The 20908-nt window shown below is 53.9% G+C and overlaps 6 protein-coding genes across 6 annotated transcripts; 2 read left to right on the top strand and 4 right to left on the bottom strand.

Moving 5' to 3' along the window:
• Nucleotides 1-215: 215 nt before the first annotated feature.
• On the bottom strand, nt 216-1345 carry J4E92_007383 (uncharacterized protein; the record flags this gene model as incomplete). The annotated part of the gene is made up of 2 exons (XM_051498746.1): nt 216-440; nt 539-1345. 2 exons carry the CDS (start codon nt 1343-1345, stop codon nt 216-218), a joined length of 1032 nt encoding a protein of 343 aa, XP_051351020.1.
• A 4435-nt stretch (nt 1346-5780) lies between these two features.
• Nucleotides 5781-8554, bottom strand: J4E92_007384 (uncharacterized protein; the record flags this gene model as incomplete). The annotated part of the gene is made up of 2 exons (XM_051498747.1): nt 5781-8257; nt 8308-8554. 2 exons carry the CDS (start codon nt 8552-8554, stop codon nt 5781-5783), a joined length of 2724 nt encoding a protein of 907 aa, XP_051351021.1.
• A 1764-nt stretch (nt 8555-10318) lies between these two features.
• Nucleotides 10319-13475, top strand: J4E92_007385 (uncharacterized protein; the record flags this gene model as incomplete). Its single annotated transcript, XM_051498748.1, has 5 exons — nt 10319-10867; nt 10920-11471; nt 11521-11778; nt 11828-12005; nt 12052-13475. 5 exons carry the CDS (start codon nt 10319-10321, stop codon nt 13473-13475), a joined length of 2961 nt encoding a protein of 986 aa, XP_051351022.1.
• Nucleotides 13476-15372: 1897 nt separating this feature from the next.
• On the bottom strand, nt 15373-16758 carry J4E92_007386 (uncharacterized protein; the record flags this gene model as incomplete). Its single annotated transcript, XM_051498749.1, has 1 exon — nt 15373-16758. The coding sequence occupies one exon, from the start codon at nt 16756-16758 to the stop codon at nt 15373-15375; it is 1386 nt and encodes a 461-aa protein (XP_051351023.1).
• Nucleotides 16759-17668: 910 nt separating this feature from the next.
• Nucleotides 17669-18179, top strand: J4E92_007387 (uncharacterized protein; the record flags this gene model as incomplete). The annotated part of the gene is made up of 2 exons (XM_051498750.1): nt 17669-17795; nt 17848-18179. 2 exons carry the CDS (start codon nt 17669-17671, stop codon nt 18177-18179), a joined length of 459 nt encoding a protein of 152 aa, XP_051351024.1.
• A 49-nt stretch (nt 18180-18228) lies between these two features.
• On the bottom strand, nt 18229-20598 carry J4E92_007388 (uncharacterized protein; the record flags this gene model as incomplete). The annotated part of the gene is made up of 1 exon (XM_051498751.1): nt 18229-20598. The coding sequence occupies one exon, from the start codon at nt 20596-20598 to the stop codon at nt 18229-18231; it is 2370 nt and encodes a 789-aa protein (XP_051351025.1).
• Between the last annotated feature and the right edge of the window lie 310 nt (nt 20599-20908).

Genomic DNA, 20908 nt, shown 5'->3' on the forward strand with positions numbered 1-20908 from the left:
AACAAGTTCAGAATCTAAAGTGGGGCGTTGAGTGAGAGTTGAGATGAGAGGGAAGTGACGATGGAGGAAGTCGCAGCCTGACGTGCCACATCCGGATTTGGCGGAGTCACTCGACGGCAAACTTCGATCAAGGAAAGTAGTGAGCGCATAGATCTCTGTCAGTTATGCGTGCAACTCATCCGCGTTTGAATCAATGGTCCCTATATTACTATCACTCAAGCGTCTCGCTTATGAGAATGCCGTTCTACTGAGGGTGAATCCGGTGTTGCTTTGGGAGCGCCTTCATACACTGATGACCTCCGTGGCTTCTTGGTATCGGGGGCGCGATCCACAGTAGTCTTTTCGAAGTCGGCAATCTTGACTGGCAGCGATTGCGAGCCCCGCTCAGGCTTGGTGTAAAGATAGGTCGCGAACAACACGACGCATGTGCCAAGGAAGAACTGCCGATGGTCAGCATCTCAGCCTTGCTATGTCATTAGAGACTTACTGATCGAGTCACCCTGAAGTCAAAGAAGTAAACGCTTGCAATGCAACTAACCAAGATCGAAATCGATGTCGCGAAATTCTTGGCGATGTTATCGGCATAGTTGATGACGAGCGCAACCACAATGCCACCAGCTGCCTGAAGGCCGATAGCCGTCCACACCACCCAATTGTAGCCGACAAAGAACCCAGTCTTCGCTATGAGCTCTCCATCCTTCCATATCACACCAAGAAACAACGACGGAAAGAGCGACCAGAAACAGAGCTGGCAGTTGCGAACCCAGAGTGGTGTTTGCTTAGCGCTCGTGGAGTCCTTCAAGATCTTCTCGAAGGTAACCCCAGCCAAGCCTGAAAGCGCGCAAGAGATCAGGACAGCCATAAGCCCGACTCGGTAATTCATGTGGGGTATCTGGGCTGCGCGATCCGCGTGTATGCCCTCATATGACCCAGACCGTTTCCCTAGCCGCCCTGCGACATTCTCACCAAGGTCGTGCAGCTGCTCCAGCGTCTTAGTCCATGGCTTTGCACCAGATGCTTGTGGTGGTGACGGCGCAGTCGCTTGCGGTACTTGTATGATGGATACACCGATGATAAGAAGCAACAGCGAGAGCCACTTGCGCGCCGAGAGTGTTCTGCCCAACATCAACACACTGAAGATAGCCGTCGTCAGAATCTTGAGCTGGTACGTCACCTGGAACGTCGCGGCGTCCAGGTTACTGACAGCGATATATTGGAGAGAGTTTTGTATCGTGTATAGTACGGCGGGTATCGCAAGCTTCCAGCTTTCGTTCGTAAAGATCGCGGTCGTCAGGGTACGGAAGAGTGTGGGGATCGTCGTGTTCGAAGGAAGGTTGCCTGACATCTCGTGTAATGCCTAGGACGGTCGTGAGCTTGACAGCAGTTCATTCCTCTTGGTAAGCGCCGTACCATAGTCAAGCTGATAGCGAGCTTAATGACCTCATTCAAGAAGACGCTTGTGCTTGCGTGGTATCGTTGCTCTCCAGTCAGAGGCATTATCCTGGAGTAATGCATAACCTGGGGTCGCGTCAGCCACTGTCACTCCCCGCTTGCTTCTCCACAGTATCCGCATGTTCTGTGTGCTGTTCGATCGCGTTGGTGTAGTGGTTCGCGGTGGAGGGCAATCGTACCAGGATGAGGGCAGAGTTTTGAAATATAAGCTGTGCATGGATGAGCTTCTGCGTATACAACGAGTGCGACGAAGATTGGCTTACTGTCACGAGAGAAACATGCTTCATGGGCACCCCGCCCAGAGTTCCTGAAGCCGATCTAACGACCATGGTGGGCTTCGCTCTCGTAGATGTGCTGGAATGATGGGCGTTCGCTAGATGCGCATTTCGAAGGAGTCGATAAGGATAGTACGTAATGTTATAGTGAATGTAAGGTCAAACCGGTGCAGGGCAAACGAGACATGTAGACTGGGTCCATCTTGAGTGCTGTCAGCTGAAGATGGGGCGCGGCTTCCGCTGCTCGAGCATCCGGCGCGATGAGCAGGGATGATTAGCGCTGCCGATCGAGCTTGGCATTCAGGCCAATTTCCGATGACGCGCATCTCGACGCGTCACGGACATTCTCAACCTCAAGACCACCTGGGCACCACGACACTCCATTGCTTGCCATATATGTGAGACGTTGCGCTCAAGTATCCTGAAAACTATGCCAAGAAGAGGGGCTGTTTCAACAGTGCCCTACACGTCTCCGGGTATATTGATTATTGACGGTGGTGTAGGATTTGCTCACGCATCGCCGTCAGTTTTGCCATTACGAGTACGTTGGGTACTTAGTGATCTGATTTAAAAGGTCGCAACTTGCCATGAAGGGCTATGATTGCTGTATCGCGGCATGGTACTTCGGTCGGAGGCTGCCTCTGGGATGATCGAATTTTGTCGAACCGAGGCCTGGCAAGGCTTCTGTCTATGTGCCCGGGCGCCTTGTTCACGATCAACATCTCGTCCTCGTGCATATGGTCTCATGAATGACTACAGATATCGCATATTCGTCTCGATCGGGCGTAGATATACGACTGCGACCGTCATTGGACCCATGGATTTCCGGTGAGAGCTACAGCGCCACCTCATGGCGTTTTCACAAGCATAGCGCCAATCAAACACAACACCAACGTTCCATGCATGAGCTCTCCCTATCATTCGCTCACAGCATAGAGTGCTGACATGGAACACAGCGATCGCCGGTGCTTATCGATGCAGCCACTGGCATACCTCTGCAGGACTTAAGTTGGGGCGCGAAGCATGTTCCGTGATTTCATCCGATCTCACTCATCATCAACCGCTTCAAGATAACGTCAAACCCACAGTGCCCACGGCATCTGATCCGTTTCGTCCTTCACCACTACCGCCGCCTCCGCTACATGAAAATACTCAAGCTCGTTAAGACCACTAAATTGTCATATCGTACATTCCATCAACTGAACTCCGTGGCGTCGTTCGATTCCTTGGCCACAGGCTTGATAATCTCGCATCCTCCATCTCGAACAAATTCTGCCGAAGCCTCAACCCTTTCGCTTTCGAACTGCCATGCCTCCATACCGATATCCAGCTCTTCCGCCTCCTCAAGAAGGCAAACATGTCAGGCTCCTGAGACTCAGTCCTGGTGACTTTTCAGATGACCTTCATGTGGAGCTGAAGCAAGTGCTTTTGGATGGCACTCCCAACTACGAGGCGCTCTCTTACGTGTGGGGCTCGTCGGCTAACCCGGTTTCCCTTCTTGTCGGTCCTTCCCGAAAACACACCATTTCAGTGACGCAAAACTTAGCGACAGCGTTACAGCATCTCAGAGACGCGAACGAGTCCCGAACATTGTGGGTAGATGCAGTTTGCATAGATCAGAGCGATGTGAAGGAACGAAGTTATCAAGTCACTTTGATGAGCGATATCTACCGAGCAGCACATCAAGTTATTGTCTGGCTTGGGCCTGAAGAAGACGATTTTCTCCATGCCTTCAACATGATCCATGCCATTGGTTCCAGCATAGAAGTGGATTGGCACAATCATTTGTTCAAGGAAACGAGCGCAGTCACCAATTCACCTCATAGCTTGGAAGACCAACTACACCTTGACTGGGGTCGAGGGATGGAATTCGAGGGTCTCTATCGTCTCTTGAATCGACAGTGGTTCGAACGTCTCTGGGTTCGACAAGAGATCGGACTGGCAACCCAGGCAATCATCCTTTGTGGCAAACTCGTCATGCCTTGGTACTTGTTTAGCAATACCATCTTCTTTCTTAAAACTCGCTTTGAAACGCATGGGGGAAGCAATCAATGGGCAATTGCACTTAATCCACGTTTGCAATTGGTGTATAGAGTCTGCGATCGCCAAAAGTATTCTCTCCATTCTTTGCGAAGGGAGATCTACCAAGTCAAATGCACGGATCCCCGTGACAGAATTTATGGCATACTCAGCTTACTCCACCCGAATCATCAGAGCATCGGCATAATCCCAGACTATACTCGGAGTGTAGGTCTTGTCTACCAAGATGTCACCCTGAATTACATCAAAAACTGGAACCGTTTGTCCATACTGTTGCAGTGTGAGCTGCAAGATGCGTCCCTTCAAATGCCAACATGGGTTCCAGATTGGACGGTTGGTCAGATAACGGCGCCAATTTCAATATTGGAAAGCAACGCGAACGCTTATCTCAGATCGATCACCAGTAGCAAAAGAGATGGGATCTTGAGCGTTGCTGGTTTGGCTGCGGCGACAATACACGACGTAAGATCCATGCATTTCGGCACCGCGGACTCTGATTTTCTGACCATGCTGATGGTTCTCTGGGAATTGTTCCTATCCAACTCGGCTACCTTCGCCATCACAGAGACATCTTGGTTGTCTGCTGCGTGTGATGCGCTTTGCTGTGGTATTTTCTGCCATGTCATGGTCCCGAATCGCAAAGGCTTCCCAGACTTCAAGTCGGTCCTGCAAACATTCAAGTCTAGATTAACGACAGAACCCTCCGCACTCGGGACTCAGGATTTTGCAGATGATTGGGCCACATATCAAAACAGGGTCCGAAAGATGTGTCGCCACCGGTCATTTTTCCTCACCACAAAAGGTTCTGTTGGCATCGCTCCAGTATCCGCCAGACCGGGTGATAAAGTCTGCGTACTTCTGGGCTGCGAATCTACCGTCGTACTTCGCCAAACAGAGGCGAAAACCTATCAATTTGTTGGCCAGTCATACATGTCAGGGGTCAATACTGGCGAGGTCCTGTTAGGACCCCTACCGGAACACCTACAGGCAGTCAATCGATATGATGCGAACGAGTTGGGGTATCGGTTTGCCTACTGGAATGAGCTCACAAAACAAGTACAATACGAAGACCCTAGACTGGATAAACTACTCATCAATCCCGGCTTTTTAGTTCGTGATCTGGGAGAGAACAGGGTTCCAATGATCCAAACTAGTGTAGAGGCGCTTCAAAACGCCGGCATCGCGGCTCAGTATTTCGATCTTGTCTAGTGGATAGCGATTTTCTCCGCCAGTACGTAGGTACTCTGTGAGTACTGCAATGACGCAGAGGGAGCAGTGAGGTACTCACAGTTCCCATAATACATGTTATCTCATAAACAAAGGTATTCTTGCATGTGAGAAATCGCGATTATCAGAGCTACGCAGGACACCTATTTCTAGCTCGTTCGAATCGACAAGGTCGTCTGGGCATTGTTACGATACATCAATCAAGTTCCTCCAATATTCTCGCCTTGTCTAACGCAGTAACTTCATCTCACCCAATGATATATATCAGAAATCGGCTTGCGCTCTAGGAAAGGGGATGAAAGAGCGGGGGCAGTGATTTGGGAACTCGTGGACGCAATCGACTATCCAGGCTGATTTCGGTGAAGCATGCAAAAGGTACAGCTACCGCATGGTGTTTCGACTCACACAGCGGCAATCAGAGACGCTCGTCTCATGCACGGGCTTTAGTGATCGTTGGCTCCGGGCACAGCGTAGCCAGCCGTGCATCATGTATGTCACCTGTGCGGGTACAAGATTAGCTGGACATGGAAGAAGTCGCTGGATTGGAAGTCGATGACACAATTTAGATTAATCAGATACCCTCACTGTACCGTCAGAACTTTCGGCAATTGAACAAGTATAGTTGATCTGATATATCATTAACCTGTCAAGGGGCGCTACAAAACACACCCACCAAAAACCGAATCCACCACCCAATGCGATGCAAACATGCCCCTATATACATAAATCATCATACAAATAATCCCCATCAACCATCACCCAGAAACCACCAAAACCCTCTCACATCTAATAAGAGTCCCCAAAAAACTGACTAGCAAGCATAATATCCCTATCCCCATTCGCAAAATCCCACCCCACAATCGTCGGATCCTGACTACAACAGATAATCCTCCTGGCATCGAACTGCAGTTTGAAGACGCGCGAGTTGGTGCCGTTGTTGGTGAGAGGTGCGGCGAGGGGATGAGGCTGGTGGTGATGATGGTGATGGTGGTGGTGTGGTGCAGCGTTCGCAGGGCCTGCAGCACCTTGTTGTGCGGGTGCAGCGTTTGCGGCAGGTGGGTTGTTCGCTGCGGGAGCTGGGTTGGCGGTGGCTGCTGTGTTTGCGGGTGCGTTGGCGGCGGCGGCGGCGGCAGGGCCATGCATTGCTTGGGATGCTGCGTGGAGGGCGTGGGCTTGTTGGGCGAGGGTTTGGGCTGCTTGGGCTTGAGCCTGGGCTTGCTGCGCGAGGGCTTGGAAGTTGTTTTGTTGTGCGGCGGTCTGGGGGTTTGCTTGCTGGTTCGGGAGTTGGGCAGGGTGGTTTGCGTTGGCTGCGTGGTTGACGGGTCTTCGAGGGCGGCCACCGGCTGCTCGGACGGCATCGTTTTGGAGGAGGGTTTGCGACTTCTCCCATGCTCCGTCGGGTCCTCGCTTCCAGATGATGACTGTCTCGTCATATGAACCGGAGACGATGCGCGCCCACTTGCTGCCACCGCCACCGGGTGGTAGTTTGGCCCCGTAGGCGAAAACCTTCGATGGGTCACGAGAACCGGCGTTACGAGCGCGTCGCTGTTCTCTGCTGAGGTTCTGACCAGTGAGCTGGCCACTGGCCTGTGCTGCGAAGTAGTTCTGATCAATCGACCGCGCTTCGGCTTCGAGCTCTTCTTCGTTGCCAGGAAGGTCGCCGAATTGAGCTTGCACAGTGCGCACAAGATTACTGTGGCCGTTCAAGCAGGCCACTTCAGCCCCCGTTGCACGGTCGAAGATGCGTACACTTTCGTCCGAGCTGCCACTAACGATGCGTCGTCCGTCGAATTGGACACATGCGATGCCCTTGGTATGCCCTGAGAATGTTCTAGTGCATGCGCCAGTGCGAACGTCCCAGCACTTGACACTCCTATCTCCAGATGCCGAGACGATCTGACCATCGAGGATCTGTATGGCATTGACTGCAGCGCCATGTCCTTCCAAAGTCATGATCAGGCTGTACGGAAGGAGAGGCTTGAAGTGGAGGTGTTGGCTCTCGACGTGTTCCTGCATATTGATAATGTAAGAGGGGAAGCGAGCGCCCGACTTCATGGTCGATGAAGGGTAGGTATCGTCGGTTGGCAGCATCTCTTTGCGATTCCATACTTTGATCGTCTTGTCTTTCGAGCAAGTAACCAGGTAGCGATCGTCGAACCTGAGATTCAGGACCGACTCAGAATGCGCTTTTTCGATTTCCTTGATGATGCGTCCAGTGGAAAACTTCCACAGAATCACTCTACAGTCGCTACCACCAGAGACTACAATGTCTTGTTCGGGGCGCTCGTCGAACTGTAAGCACAGCACGGACGCTGCGTGGCCGACGAGTGGCGGGTGTACAAGGCGCTGAGTGTCTAGGTTCCAGACCCTGATGCTCTTATCCCTGCTGCCGCTCACCAGGAACTTCCCAGAATACTGTATGGTATACACGCACTCGGTATGAGCTTCCTCGGGATGATTTGGGTGTGGTAGCTGGAAGTTGGAATAACGCCCAGTGCTCCAGTTCTCTTCTAGCCTTCTCTTTTGCTTGTAGAGATATTGCCAGTTGATCCTTGCTTCTGGGCCGGGGAGCAAGAGCGAGGGGTGTATCGGAGGCCCGCTGGTCTCCGCGGAGGTGCTCGCCTGTGACGCTTCTTCGGTGACCGCGCCTTGTCTTCTTTCTCGGCGTGCCACATCGGTAGGCGAGGCTGTCGGCGATGCACCGTGGAAGGAGATGCCCTCCATCTTATCCTCAGACCTGACAGATGGACTGTCATCAACCTCTACAGCACCGTGTTGTTCGCCCCAGGCATTGCCCGCAGAACCACTAACGGCCATTGGCTCTGATATGTTTTGTGAGCCATTCTCCGACGCGGCCCCGTCACCAAACAACTGCCGTTCTCGCACGCGCTTCTTGTGGGATGGTTTGCCGTAATCGGTGTCTTCGGCGGCTCTGTGTCGCGTCTTCCGCTCCTTCTCCTTGAACTCTGCGCGCTTCTGTCTTTGCGCCTCCTCGTATGCGCGCACCTGTGGGAAGTTGGAGTTCCAGCCTTCTAGCCTGAAAAGCAATTTCCATAAGGGGCTGTCGAGCACGCGTTCTCTCCACGAGCGGGATAGTGTTGACGCGCGTAATAGCGTCTCGGGGTTGAGATATGAGAGGATCTGGAAGGTGATCTCGGGCGGGAGGTACATGACAGGGTCGAGATGGAGGAGTGGGTTGAGCTTCTCGACGATGCCGGCTATCGAAGAGGTCCGCAGCGAGCGCAGGATAGCGTATGCGAATTCTATACGAAACGTCAGCGCATATGTGCTGGTCGTTATAACGGCTACTCACCACTGCGTTCGTTCTCGCTCAGGTTCATGACCCAGTCGGGCAGGGCAAACGGCGAGTCGGCGTCCATCTCGGCGTCGGTCAAGCGCACGTCGCTGCGCATAGCCATGTCGCCCTCATTCTGGCTCCTCGTGTCCTCGGAGTAGCCTTCGTCGAAGCGGTTTGCGCTCATGGCAGAGGCGGGGCGGAAAGGATGCATGTAGGGCGGGCCAGAAAATTGGGCGTTGGGGTTGCCTAGAGGGCCTGCCATGGTGGTGCACGCGAGGATGTGGGTGAGTGGAGACAAAGGTCGCTAGCTGAAAAGTGATGCTGCGGCCGTTTGCAGCGCGCTGGACGGCGGCGAGAGGATTGTGTTATGCTGTCTCAACATGCGCTGGCAGGGTGTCGGGCTGGTGCTGCCTGGCGCTCTTGGTAATCAGGGTACTGGCGATGCGGAAAGCGACGGGTGGCGAGGTACGGGGTGCGATGCGCGTTCGGGTTATCACGGCGGGGTGAGGTCAAGTCAAGGATGGAAATGTCAACTTCGCGATGGCTCTCCCACTTGCGCAGAGCCTCGAGATGCCCAGGTGCAGCATGTCATGGCTTCCCGCGACACACGCCCGTGCACCCGCGCCCATTCACTCCAGATCTGCCGCTAGCCGAGCTGCCTAGGGCATGCGGACTACTACTCGTGCGGCCAAGTCGCTGCATCTGAGACACACCAGGAGAGGGACGCTAGATGCCCGCTTAACGGTCTGATGCACTAGAAGTTGAAGGATGCGGGCTAGAAGAAATGCAACAATTCCCCGATGTCGTTGCTTTCATGTGAAGGTGTGCCGTCTACGTGAAGCAGCGATTAGTCAACGGTTGCGCAATCGCCTGTTTGAATTTTACTGTTGGGACGCGGGGAGTCAAGACTGTTTGAGGATGCCTGACAGATGTGACAACTTCACGTGGATATCCGACGGCTGTCTTGAAGGTTTTATTATATCGCCCAGGTAGCTGCGGGCGTTCAAGCGCCGATCGGGAACATCACCTGCTCTCGCGTTCGCCTGAGGTGGACCAATACTGTGTGCCCGTCGGACGGCATGTGAGAACGGGCGCGTATCCGGCCTCCCATGGCCTTCCCGGCAACCTCATGGCCAAAGAATGGGAATTGCTTTCTCACACCGCTCGACTGCCGCTCTCTAGCAATACTCGCATGAGCCGCGTGGTGTACTTGGGGCTAGCAAGGCTGGAGAAATGGGTCCGCGACGGGCAGGCAGAGGGGCGATCGCGGCCCAAGGCAGCGCCTGTGCCGACATGACGAACGGCAGGCGGCAGATGCTGGAGATGATGTGATAGGCACGCGCGTGCATTCACATTGCTAACCTGGCAAGTCATCGCAAGTCATGAGCGAGGCGCCGCTGTGAGTCAGCTGTCATATATCGCAGACTCGGTCGTGATCAAAGGACTGGCACAGGAAATGAGTGGAACGGCGACGCGCCGCATGGCTGTGGGGTGTCACCGAGCCGTGCTGCAAACAGCGTCGCTGGCACAAGCAGCGCCCAACGGCCAGCCAGCTGCCAGCCTGGGACGGCCAGCAGATGCCAGTGACGGGCGTGTATTGAGTTTTGTAGTCGCAGTCACGTGCCGGCTGCAACGCCTACAGGGCGGGTGAAACGACGAGCCGTGAACCCCTTTAGGCGTGCGCCGCCCGACACCTCATGCGAGACGTCCTGCGAGATTGCACGATTATCGCCCATCTACAGCAAGAAGAGATTATCGCGACCCGAATGCAGGCCGGCGGTGATTTTGCTCCTGTCGCCGCACGCTCCACATCGCCGCCCTGTTCAGTTAGCAGCAGCGACCCTGACCGCCTAGGTGCTAGCGCGAGCGCAAGGAGATCGATGAAAGCAGCATGGAGGGCGGACTATCGTTTCACTCGGGTCTGGTGAGAGCCCATACCACCTTTGCCGTCTCCCATCCACCCCCCAAGTCGCCCTCACAGCACACTGCACACGCCCGGATGACCTCGACCGGGCCGCCTGCCCTCATGTCGCACCAGAGCTTCCAGAGCACCTACTCGAGCTACTCGCACAGCAGCGCGCGCGACACGCAGAGCACCCAGGCCACCAGCAGCAGCACCCTCTTCCACCCCCCGCCCGCCTTTCCCACGTCCTCCACGCCCGTCAATGGCGGGCCCGTCGAAGCCAGCGACAATGTCCTCAACAAGCGGGCCGACAAGGACACCTCGCTGTTCCAGCGCTGCCTGACGCTGCAGATGCGCCTGCGCTTCATCCCGGGCTTCGACCGCTGGATCGCCGAGGAGGAGGGCAAGGCCGACGACGATGCCGACCCCGTCACGCTGCTCTGGCGCACCTTCCGCCGCGGCTACCCGCTGATGGAGCTGTACAACGCCCTGGGGCCCCGCACGCTGCTGAGCATCCCCAGCTCCAAGCAGGACGAGAAGAGCCTCAAGAAGAACGAGAAGATGGCCTGCTACAAGTTCATCCAGAGCTGCGTCGCCGAGCTGGGCATCCCCCAGGAGAGCTGCTTCATCCTCGGCGACCTGTACGGTGACGACACAACTGGTTTTGTGAAGGTGAGCCCGCACGACGAGACTGTGGGGTAGGCCCGCGCTAACAGATCCCCAGGTCACCAACGTGGTCAACAAAGTGCTCGACGAGCTGGTCGCCCAGGGCAAGATCGCTGGCGTTGCCGAGACCCTCGAGAATGTCGGCGGCGTCGTCACCAAGCGCACTCAGCGCGAGCACATTATCGACGAGCTGGTCAAGACGGAGCGCACCTACGTCCAGCATCTGGAGCTGCTGCAGGAGTTCAAGAAGCTGGTCGAAGAGAAGGGCGTCATCAGCGGCGACCAGGTCCACGACATCTTCCTCAACCTCAACGCCCTCCTCGACTTCCAGCGCCGCTTCCTCATCCGCGTCGAGCAGACCAATGCACAGCACCCGGACGAGCAAAATTGGGGCAACCTTTTCGTGCTGTACAAGGATGCCTTCAAGGTCTACGAGCCGTACATCGCGAACCAGAAGAAGTGCGAGCAAATTGCCATGCGCGAATTTGACAAGCTGAAGGAGACGGGAGGGCCGCCAGAGATGCGACAGATGGTGGAATCGCCGACACTCCTCGCATCTTTCCTACTGAAGCCCTTCCAACGACTCACCAAATACCCCCTCCTACTTCAGGTATGATCTCCAAAACCTAGCCCAGAATCCCATTTCTAACACACTGCAGCAACTCCGCGACAAGGGCGACCTCGACGAAGGACGACGCGAAGACATTTCCAAGGGCATCGAAGCAGCCTCCTCCGTACTCGCAGGAACCAACGACGCGATTGCTCGGGAAGAACGCGTCGAGGCGGTTGAGGAGCTCAAGACGCTTGTAGAGGACTGGAAGGGCCACCGAATTGAAGGCTTTGGAGACCTGCTTCTACACGGCCAGTACACGGTGCTGAAGGGCGAGAGCATGACTTCCAAGAACGAAGAGCGCGAGGTAGGCACACCCACCGATCAAACCTCCGTGCATCACTAATTCTCCACAGTACAAGATTTACCTCTTCGAAATGATACTCCTCTGCTGCAAAGAGATCAACGTCAACAAGCCAAAGAACAAAATGTCAACCCGTACCCTGGTCACCAAAGACGGAAAGCCCAAGCTACAGCTCAAAGGCCGCATCTTCATGCAAAACGTCACAGAGACCATCTCCCTACAGAAGCCAGGTACGCTTGACATCCTCCACTTACTTCATACCCGCTGACCATTCAGGCTCCTACACATGTCAGATCTTCTGGAAGGGAGACCCTGGAATCGAAAACTTCATCATCAAATTCACCTCCGAGGAAACCATGAAAAAGTGGGCCATGCAGGTCGATACCCAGCGCCGTGTGTGGAAGGACCAGGCGCGCACCAGTGCCAGCACCACAGCCTCCAAGCCATCAGATACCCAGTTCGCGTACATGCGCGACCAAGTGCTCGAAAACCCCTACCAAGAAGACGACGATGAAGACGGCGACGAGGACATTGACCCCGTCACAGGCTATCCCTACAGACAAAACAGTTCCACGCCCTCGTTGCGTTCGCGGTCAACGACTGGTGAAAGCGGCCCTCCAGATGGAGACTCAAGGGTACCGCCTCCACGTTTTCCTATGGGCTACAACGGTCAGCCAGCACTAACCCTGCGCACCCAGCAGATACAGAATGCCTCCAACAATGAATCCTACTTCTCACCTACGGCAGAAACACCAATGCAAACTCCCATGTCAACACACTCCAATGCCCGCACAAGCTCGTCGTCGAACGGCACATTCCCCTTCCCTCGTCAAGCTCCGCCAAACGGATATTCGCACGATGAGAACAACCGGCACACTGCTCCTGCTCAGTCGCGCCACGGATCCAGGGGCGAAAATGTTCAACATCCCCAAGGCCGTGCGATGCAACGCCCGTCACTTCCGGCCAATTCCACTCTTTCACAGCAAGGTAGATTGCGGGCAGCTAGTAGCCCTGACATCAACTCACATCTCCAAGGACAAACACGAAGAGCGCCGCCGTCACAGCCAGTACCAGATGTGCCACCTTTCCCCACCCACTACGCCTACAATGCCGCGATTGTCAACCGAAGTAACAGTAACTCGCCCAACAACCCACCGCCACGCGCTGCAACCCAGTCACCAGCGATCCAAAGAGACCGCTTGATACAGCAACGAACCGCCGCGGAGTTGGCCAACGCGAACAACGAGTACCACAACAATGCCATGCGCCGCGATCCGAACTACCCAATACGTACAATGACGCCCGCATCATCGTTTGAGCGAAGCCAGGGCACTTTAACGCCAGCGTCTATGGATTCACGAAACATGTCGCCACCGCTTGGCCAAGACTCAAGCATACCGACACAACTTAAAGTCAAGGTGCACTGCCCATCGGCCGGAAGCTCGATGGTTCTGGTCGTCAGCACCAACATCAGCTACCAGTCGCTCAAAGATCGCATCGATGCCAAGCTCCAGCGATCGACATCCGTCTCACTTGGCTCCGGCCAAGTCAAGCTAAAGTACCTGGACAGCGACAACACGTACGTCAGCATTCAATGCGACGACGACGTACAAGAGGCGTTTGAGAACTGGAAAGAGCAGCAAAGCAATCTCAACCCCGGCGGCGGCCTCGGCGAGATTGAACTCTTCTGCCAACGGTAAATTCTGTTATTACACTGCTTTTCGGCATCACGGGGCGCTACTACACTATTTGGGGCATTGATTCAGGCGTTCTTCCACGGCGTGCTCGGCATACACCGCTTGCTCTTTTACTCTCTCTTCCCGTTCCATGATATATCCTAGGGGCAAACATACCCTTCTTGCCCCGGCGAAATTTGGGTTTGTGTCTGTATGTGGAGGGAGGCTGGTTTCACAAATACCTCTTTTTGCTCTTCTCTCTTCTACCGACCGAACGAACGGCACTATCGCATCATCCTACCCTAACACACATTTGGCGGGATTCAGAGCTGGTTGGAGGAAATCAGCTGGTTCTGTTCTACGTGCGTTTGTTCTTCCCCACAACAGACGAGCGTGATCTCGTGCTGCTGCGCGTGTTATACTCTGAAAGACATGTTTTATCTATACCACGAGCTTCCGGTTTTCTTTAGCTGCTTCGTAGGCGGTGCCGGCTCATCTTTTTTCTCTCTTACTTTCTTCGACTTTGAAGACTATAGGGTGGGTGGGCTTGGGTTGTGGTATGATTGAATGATGTAATGAATGCTTTCAGTTTCTTGAGAATTTGAACTTTTTTTGTCCCGTTCTTTTTTTGGACGGCTTGGTCTGAGGTGTAGGACTGGGTCGTTGGTGCGTTTAGATTGTTGAGTTGAGGGGGTGTAGGTGTTTAAATACGATTCATTCAAGTTCTGCAAAATACCCTAACGTATGCGGCTCCTGACTTCCGTTCATCGTCACATCCTGTCTTCTCGAGGTCGTTCCTGCCTCCACCTCATGAAAGGGAAAAACTGAACACCTAGGAGCCTACGTCGCCGTTAGGCTACTAACTTCGCAAGCTTTTAACTTAATGTAGGCTCTTAGGTGTTCGGTTTTTTTCCTTAGATGGAGTGCCTCACTCATCTCGTCAAACATCGAACTCCGCTCCTACTCCGAGCACCGACCAATATCTTGGCACGCCGAACATCTATCCATCCATTACCTCACCCACGAAACCCCATCTCAACATCAATATCCACACCCAACAACATTCTGTTACAATGCCTCTTTCCTACACAATCTCGAACGCGCTCCCCTCCGACGCTTCGGCGATATCCTCCCTCTTCGCACTATCATGGCAATCCCCCTTCTCGCGCCTCCAATTCGGCAACGTGGAATCACACGACTTGGCCAATGCGATGACACCTCGAATCGCGCAGCAGATAGCAGAGAAACGTATGCTGTTTATGGTTGCGCGTGAGGAGGAAAGTGAGAATGTCGTCAGTGTCGCGCAGTGGACAGTTCCTCCTCCCCCTTCCAAAGGAGAAAAGTTGGAAAGCAAGAACAGAGGAAAATTAGGGGAGACAGTGCACGAAAAGGAAGAGAGAAAAGAAAGAGAAGCGTTTGATGAAGAGATATACCTCAACTCTCTCCCCGCATCTTGCAACACCGCTCTCATCGCGGAATTCACAATGCGAGTTCGTGTTCTACGCGAACGTGTAGTACAAGGCGCTCCGCATTTCCTCCTTGAAAATTTGGCGACGCATCCAGGGCATCGCGGACAGGGTTTGGCTGCGCGGCTTATACGGCACGTACTTGATATGGCTGATCAGAGGAGTGTGGTTGTTTATCTGGAGACAGGGGAGGAAAATAAGGCGAGGGAGTTGTATGAGAGACTGGGGTTCGAAGAGAAGGGACGAGAGGAGATCGAATTGAAGGATTTTGTGAGTAGAGAGGAGAGAGAGAGGATGGACGTGGGGGATGTGCATACGGTCATTGCGTATGTGAGGGTACCTTGCAGGACGACATAGATTCCATCAAATTCTATAGGTAAGGTCTATCTGCAAGATTGATCATTCACATCTGCAACGAGTTATCGCTACTCTTCCGTTCACCCAGTACATGGCACTCAGACCTTTTTGCGCAATTTCCCCGTCACCGTGAGCCGCGCAATAAGAACGCACAATGCAGACACAGTCGCCGTCCCACCAGCATAGAAGATGGCAGGGCGATAAACATCAATGTTCTGACCCGATGCGGCGTCTCGTCTACCACCAGCGGCCTCTAACAAATAACCAGCGATTGGTGCGCCCATCAGATACCCCACGCTCCAGCCAGTGACTGACATACTCATAGCTACGGCAGCTCGTCCGGGGCCAAAGATACCAGCGACGACTGTTGGCTGGGTGGTAAAGTACGCGCCGTTTGCAACACCATTTAGGATTGCGAAGAGGACGAGTGGACCGAGGGTATTCGAAACTGGCCAGATCGCAAGCATGCTTGCGGCATTGATAACCATGACGATGACGAAGGTGTTGAGTGGGCCGAACTTATCGCATAGAGGACCTGCAATGAAACGGCCGATGGCATTACAGGCGTTGAATGCAGCGACGAGCGCAGCACCAGTACTAGAACTGAGACCAATCGACTGCGCGAATAGTGGTAGATAGTACGGCGGGACGAACAGCGCAAAGACACCAATGGCACTTGCAACGAACGTAACAATGAAGGTAAGAGACCGGAACATGGAGAGATCGACAAAAGGTATGTTCCTAAGCGGCACACGATCCTTTACCATCCACGCAGCCGGAAGACCGATAGCCCAGGTAAGTAGGCCCTGTATGCGGAAAGTCCACTCGATCCCGACTTTTTCGTACAGGGCGTTCAATGCAACGGCCATGACGCAGCCGCCTACTCCGCCGCCCAACTTGATAAGACCGTTTGCCAGACCGAGACGAGCGCTAAAGTACTGCACGGGAACAGTGTTGCAGACCGTCCAGTTGAGCGACATACCAATGCCGCCAATGACGCTGTACGTGCCGAACAGACCGGGGAGATTGGACGTGCAGAAGCTTGCTCCGATCAACCCCAAGCCCATGAGGAAGACGCCGAGGAGGATTGTTTTCCGGCCGCCTATCAATCTCATGAGACGGACAGCTCCTAGTCCGTACAAAGCACCGCCTGCGAGTCCCAGAGATCCGACGTAGGAGAGTGTGGATGGAGGGACGTCTTTCAGCGTTGAATCGAGTAATGCGGCTTGCAAAACGCCCCAGCAGTTGATGATGGCGTTGTTACAGAAACTCGTCGTTGAGGAGCCTGCGACTACTATCCATCCGTATCCGCCGTCTGGTACTGCGGTGACGGAGTAGGCTGCGTTGTCTGGTGTGTCATCATGGATGTGACTCAACGATGTTGAGTTGGAGGGACCGGGTAACGATTTGCTTGACGGTGGTTGTAAAGTGGCAGTGTAACTCGTTAGTTCAATGCGGTCTTCTGTGATGGTAGTCGTAGACATTTTGATCCAGTTCCTTTGGACTTGAGAGCGGAGGCAGCTACTGAGAGGCTTATGGGTGTCTTGCGAAGGGCGCAAGTACACGCCCTAGACGCCAAAGTCATTGGTTCTCATGCAGCTGTATGCCTAGATAGGTAAGCACACAACATCATCACCCGATTCGACTTCAGTTCGCGGAAAGCTAGCATTTTCCCGAAGGAAAGGGTAACAAGCTGTACAGAATTAGTTCTTCTCTGTTGTAAGCCGTGATAATCGTTCGCTTGCACGCGTGGAAGCACGTGCAGAGTAGATATGACTCTGATTCCTCGAACCATTGCCGCACCCCACGTATTATTTCCACGTTGCCGTCTTTCGATCTTGAACCGGTGGTAAGATCGTTGAGCTGTCGAGGGACGGACTGGTGGACGGATCTTTATTGATGCATGATTGCGTCGGATGGTGGTACGTCCCAGATTGCAGATGAACAGAGCGGGGAAGTTGCGGAGGTGCGCTAGTGTGTGCTTAGTCATCGAAGCTCTCCAGGGTCCAAGGGTCCTCAAGCTATCGTCTGTTTAGCACTCAACACACGCTGTGAAGTCTACACGTCTCACGCTCAGTCGAAACCTAGTCTCTCAGTATGCTCTCCAGCCATGCCCGAGCTTTCGGTGCTTCCCAAGCTTTGCAAGCCGTGAGACCAAGTTTCCACCCTCAACTGCCCGGTTTTTCAGGCTAGGCGCGCTCGGTGCCCACTCGCTGAGACGCGACACGCCTCATCCAACATCTCATCCTTGATCGGTCCACGTCATGGCACATGGCACATGGCACAATCTATAGCCAGCATATAGAGTTGCCGTACACCAGATCACTTGCTGACACTTCGCACCTATTAACGCATAGCTCTGATTGTGTATAACCAAATTTCACAGCATCCACAATGGCAACAGAAGACACCGTCGACCTGAGCGCATCGCACGCGCCCCAGCAAGCGTCCCTCGAGGCATTCACCTCCATCCTCGACACTGTGAAAAGCGAACTCATAAAACTCCGCCGCGACCATGACAGTAAACCCACCCTGTCCCATCGACTCCCCTCAGCCCTCTAACAACCCTCTAGAGCACGAACCTGAATACTTCCGCGCCGTCTCGCACCTCTCCGACAGCGACCTTGCATCCTTCACCGCCGACGACCTCGAATCCGTCCGCGTAGCCGTAACAGCATACGGTCTGCATCTCTTCGGCAAAGTCAAACTGCCCGCTTTAGACAACGGATACATTCACATTCGCATCTTTGGGTCTGCAAAAGATGGGACAGATGGAAGTAGTCTTGATGAAAGGGAGTATAGTCTGCATAGTATACATACAGAGGAGGTGGTCAAGGAGGATGGAGATAGGGTTTATAGAGCGGTGTTTGGGAAAGAGGATGAGTTGGAGTGGTTTGAGACTTGATTACTATGCTGGTATATCTAGATGTTGAATTGGGGACTTCGGAAGGTATCTACAAGTCTTGCAGGCCCAAAGCCTCGTTCACCTCCAAGATGCGTTCGTCAACCATGTTAAGAGTCATCTTGCCAAACTCCTTGAACGCCTCGTTGTCGACTTGCCTGTTCAGTGTCTCAAGCTCGTGGCGGTAGGCTTGGCGAAGACCAAACATCTTTGCAATCTCATTGTTGATGCTCTTCAGATTATCATCTCTGCTCTCTCGTCGCTTGTTTGCCTCACCCAGCCAGTACTCTTGAGCGCCCGGCAAGCGACTGAAGGTTTCGTACGCTGGGATCATTTCGACATCTGAGCGATATAGGTTGACGAGTCGATTGATGCGGAAATCGTTGTCGGGATTGAAGTACTCTTTGATGCCAATGAAGGCTGTCATGGTCTTGACAAAAGCTTGCCATTTGGCGAACAGCGCCTCAATCTTGCTCAATGCCGACGGGGAAGAGAAATCACCCTTGTTGGTGATCTTGGCACCAATGCTATCGAGATTACCGGCGAGCTCGACGAAAGCGGAAGGAGCGCAATTGCCTGCATTTGCGTTCAGCCATTCGGCCTCGCATGCATTGATGGCGGCAGTCAGCTCTCTGATCCTACCAGAGCAGTCTACTGAGACGGCCTTTTGTGGCCTTTTCGTCTCATGCTCCTTTGGAGCGGCCACGGGGGCCTCCTGCACTGCGTGCTCTTGATTGACCCTGGCGAATACGTCGTCGTCAACGGGGGAAGAGGTGGCAGGCTCCAAGCTATCGTCGGCGGCAACCTCCTCAATCTGCTCAGGGTTTTTGAGGTCTTGAACCTCTGAAGTCTGACTGGCGACATCATCACCAGCCGAAAGAGACCCATTGACGGCCATGTCGCCGCCTAGGGGTGCCGTGAAATCGAATGCTCCAGTCCAATTTCTCGGGTCGAAGCCGGATGGGATGATAGGTACAGCGACGCTGCTTTGAGAAGGCTCGAAGGTGAAAGCGAAAGCCGATGCTACCGGAGATGCTGCGACAGGGGAGCTAGGGTGAAAGCTGACACCATCTATGGTGTTTTCACTTTCATCCTCATCGTCGCTCTCGTCAGGCTTATCACATAGTTCGTTATCATCAGCGTCGTCCGCAGAATCATCTGATAGCTCTTCGTTACCCCCAGCAAGATCCCAGAGCTCGTCGGCAGTATTTGAGTCAAGGCCGTGGTCTTCAGCGGTGTTGTCAGGAACGTACTGCGTTTCAGTTTGGTCATCCTCAGACTCGTCGTCTGAGCCGACGTCGACGCCACCATCACTATCGTCGGTCTCAATGGAAGAGCAAGCATCTTCACTATCTTCGTGAGGATCGGAGGGCTCCGCCGATGCTTTGATTCCTGTCGGCGATTCAGTCTGTCCATCAGACAAAACGTCGTGCATCTGAAGCTGTTGAACGTAGTCGAGGAAGAGCTGCCGACCGGTTCGACTGCCTTCGGGGTCGCCTCCAGACGAATCCCAGTACGTTCTCCAGTCATCCAAGTCTTCCAGTGCCCCATCTATATCCTCGTTATATGAAGTGTTGCAGTCATCGTGCTCGAGCGACGAGGTCCAAATTTCGGACTCCCAAGATGATGCAAGCGCGACGACGTCAAGGTTAGCTGTATGATTCGCGGATCTCAGCAACTCGCAGATGCCTCGGATATGGCTTCGGAAGCCTCGACGGTTGTCTTTGCGCAGCTGCGCCTCTGGTGAGAGGCCTTCTTGGTGGTTGTCCGCATTGAGTATGGTCTCGGTGGCTTCGGTAGCGGAGTCGGATTGAGAACATACATAGCGGAGGCTGGCTGGAGTGTCCTCAGAATGCGATCCAGATGCGATGCTCTCGTTCTCCAGTATGTCGTAGTTCAATCTGTCCATCTCCCAAACGAACCATTCTTCACCTGTCCAATAACTTCCATCATCGACTGGCCAAGCCTCAGACCACTTCTTGTCGCACTTGGTGAGGAGTCGCAAGGTTGATCTGACTTCGTCATCATACTGCTTCCTGTCGGAGCTTTGCATTGATCGGCCCCAAATGGCAGACTCCCATTGCTCCGCAAAGACCTCAGGCTGACGTTGCATGATCGCGGCGTGAGGAGGGCTGAGCTTCCTGAATCTGGAAAGCTTGGCGGCCAGCAATTTGATGGCTTCCGCGCGGAGGTTTTCGTCTTCCTCGGTCAATACACCACCTTTTGTGGCCTCCACATCAGAAAAGACTGTTGTCATGTCTGCGTCGGGTGAGCGCATTCCGGCAGTCAGACTGGGGTCGTAGAATCTCTTCCTTACGCGAAGCGGTTTCGGAATGAAGCCAGGCTTGGAACAGTTTGTTGCATCTGGCTGGGCAGAGGCGGGATCCGTACTGCGAGACGAGTCGTTCAGTTGAGACGACATGGTAGCGCTTCGGAGGCGGAGAGTTGTGGAAAAGTCGCTGAGATGAGCTGCAAGTTGTTCCTGTAATGAGCCTTTCGCGTGTAGTATTCGGCGACGAGGGAAGGAGAAACGAGGGGCGGGGTATTTGCGTGAATCTAGGCGGAGTTGCAAGTTGCGATGAGCTGTAAGAGGTCGCAGTGGTTGAGTGGGAGCCTATTGTTTCAGGCTCAACAATAAGAGCGGGCATAGCGACCGACGAGTGCATGGTGGTGGTATGTGCGCAATGAAGTTGAAGTGAAAGTGAAAGCAAAGACCTGCTTCTGCTCCCCAA

This window comes from Alternaria infectoria (assembly GCF_024043175.1).
Source record: "Alternaria infectoria strain BMP 0036 chromosome Unknown scaffold_12, whole genome shotgun sequence".
In the NCBI taxonomy this organism is placed as follows: Eukaryota; Fungi; Ascomycota; class Dothideomycetes; order Pleosporales; family Pleosporaceae; genus Alternaria; species Alternaria infectoria.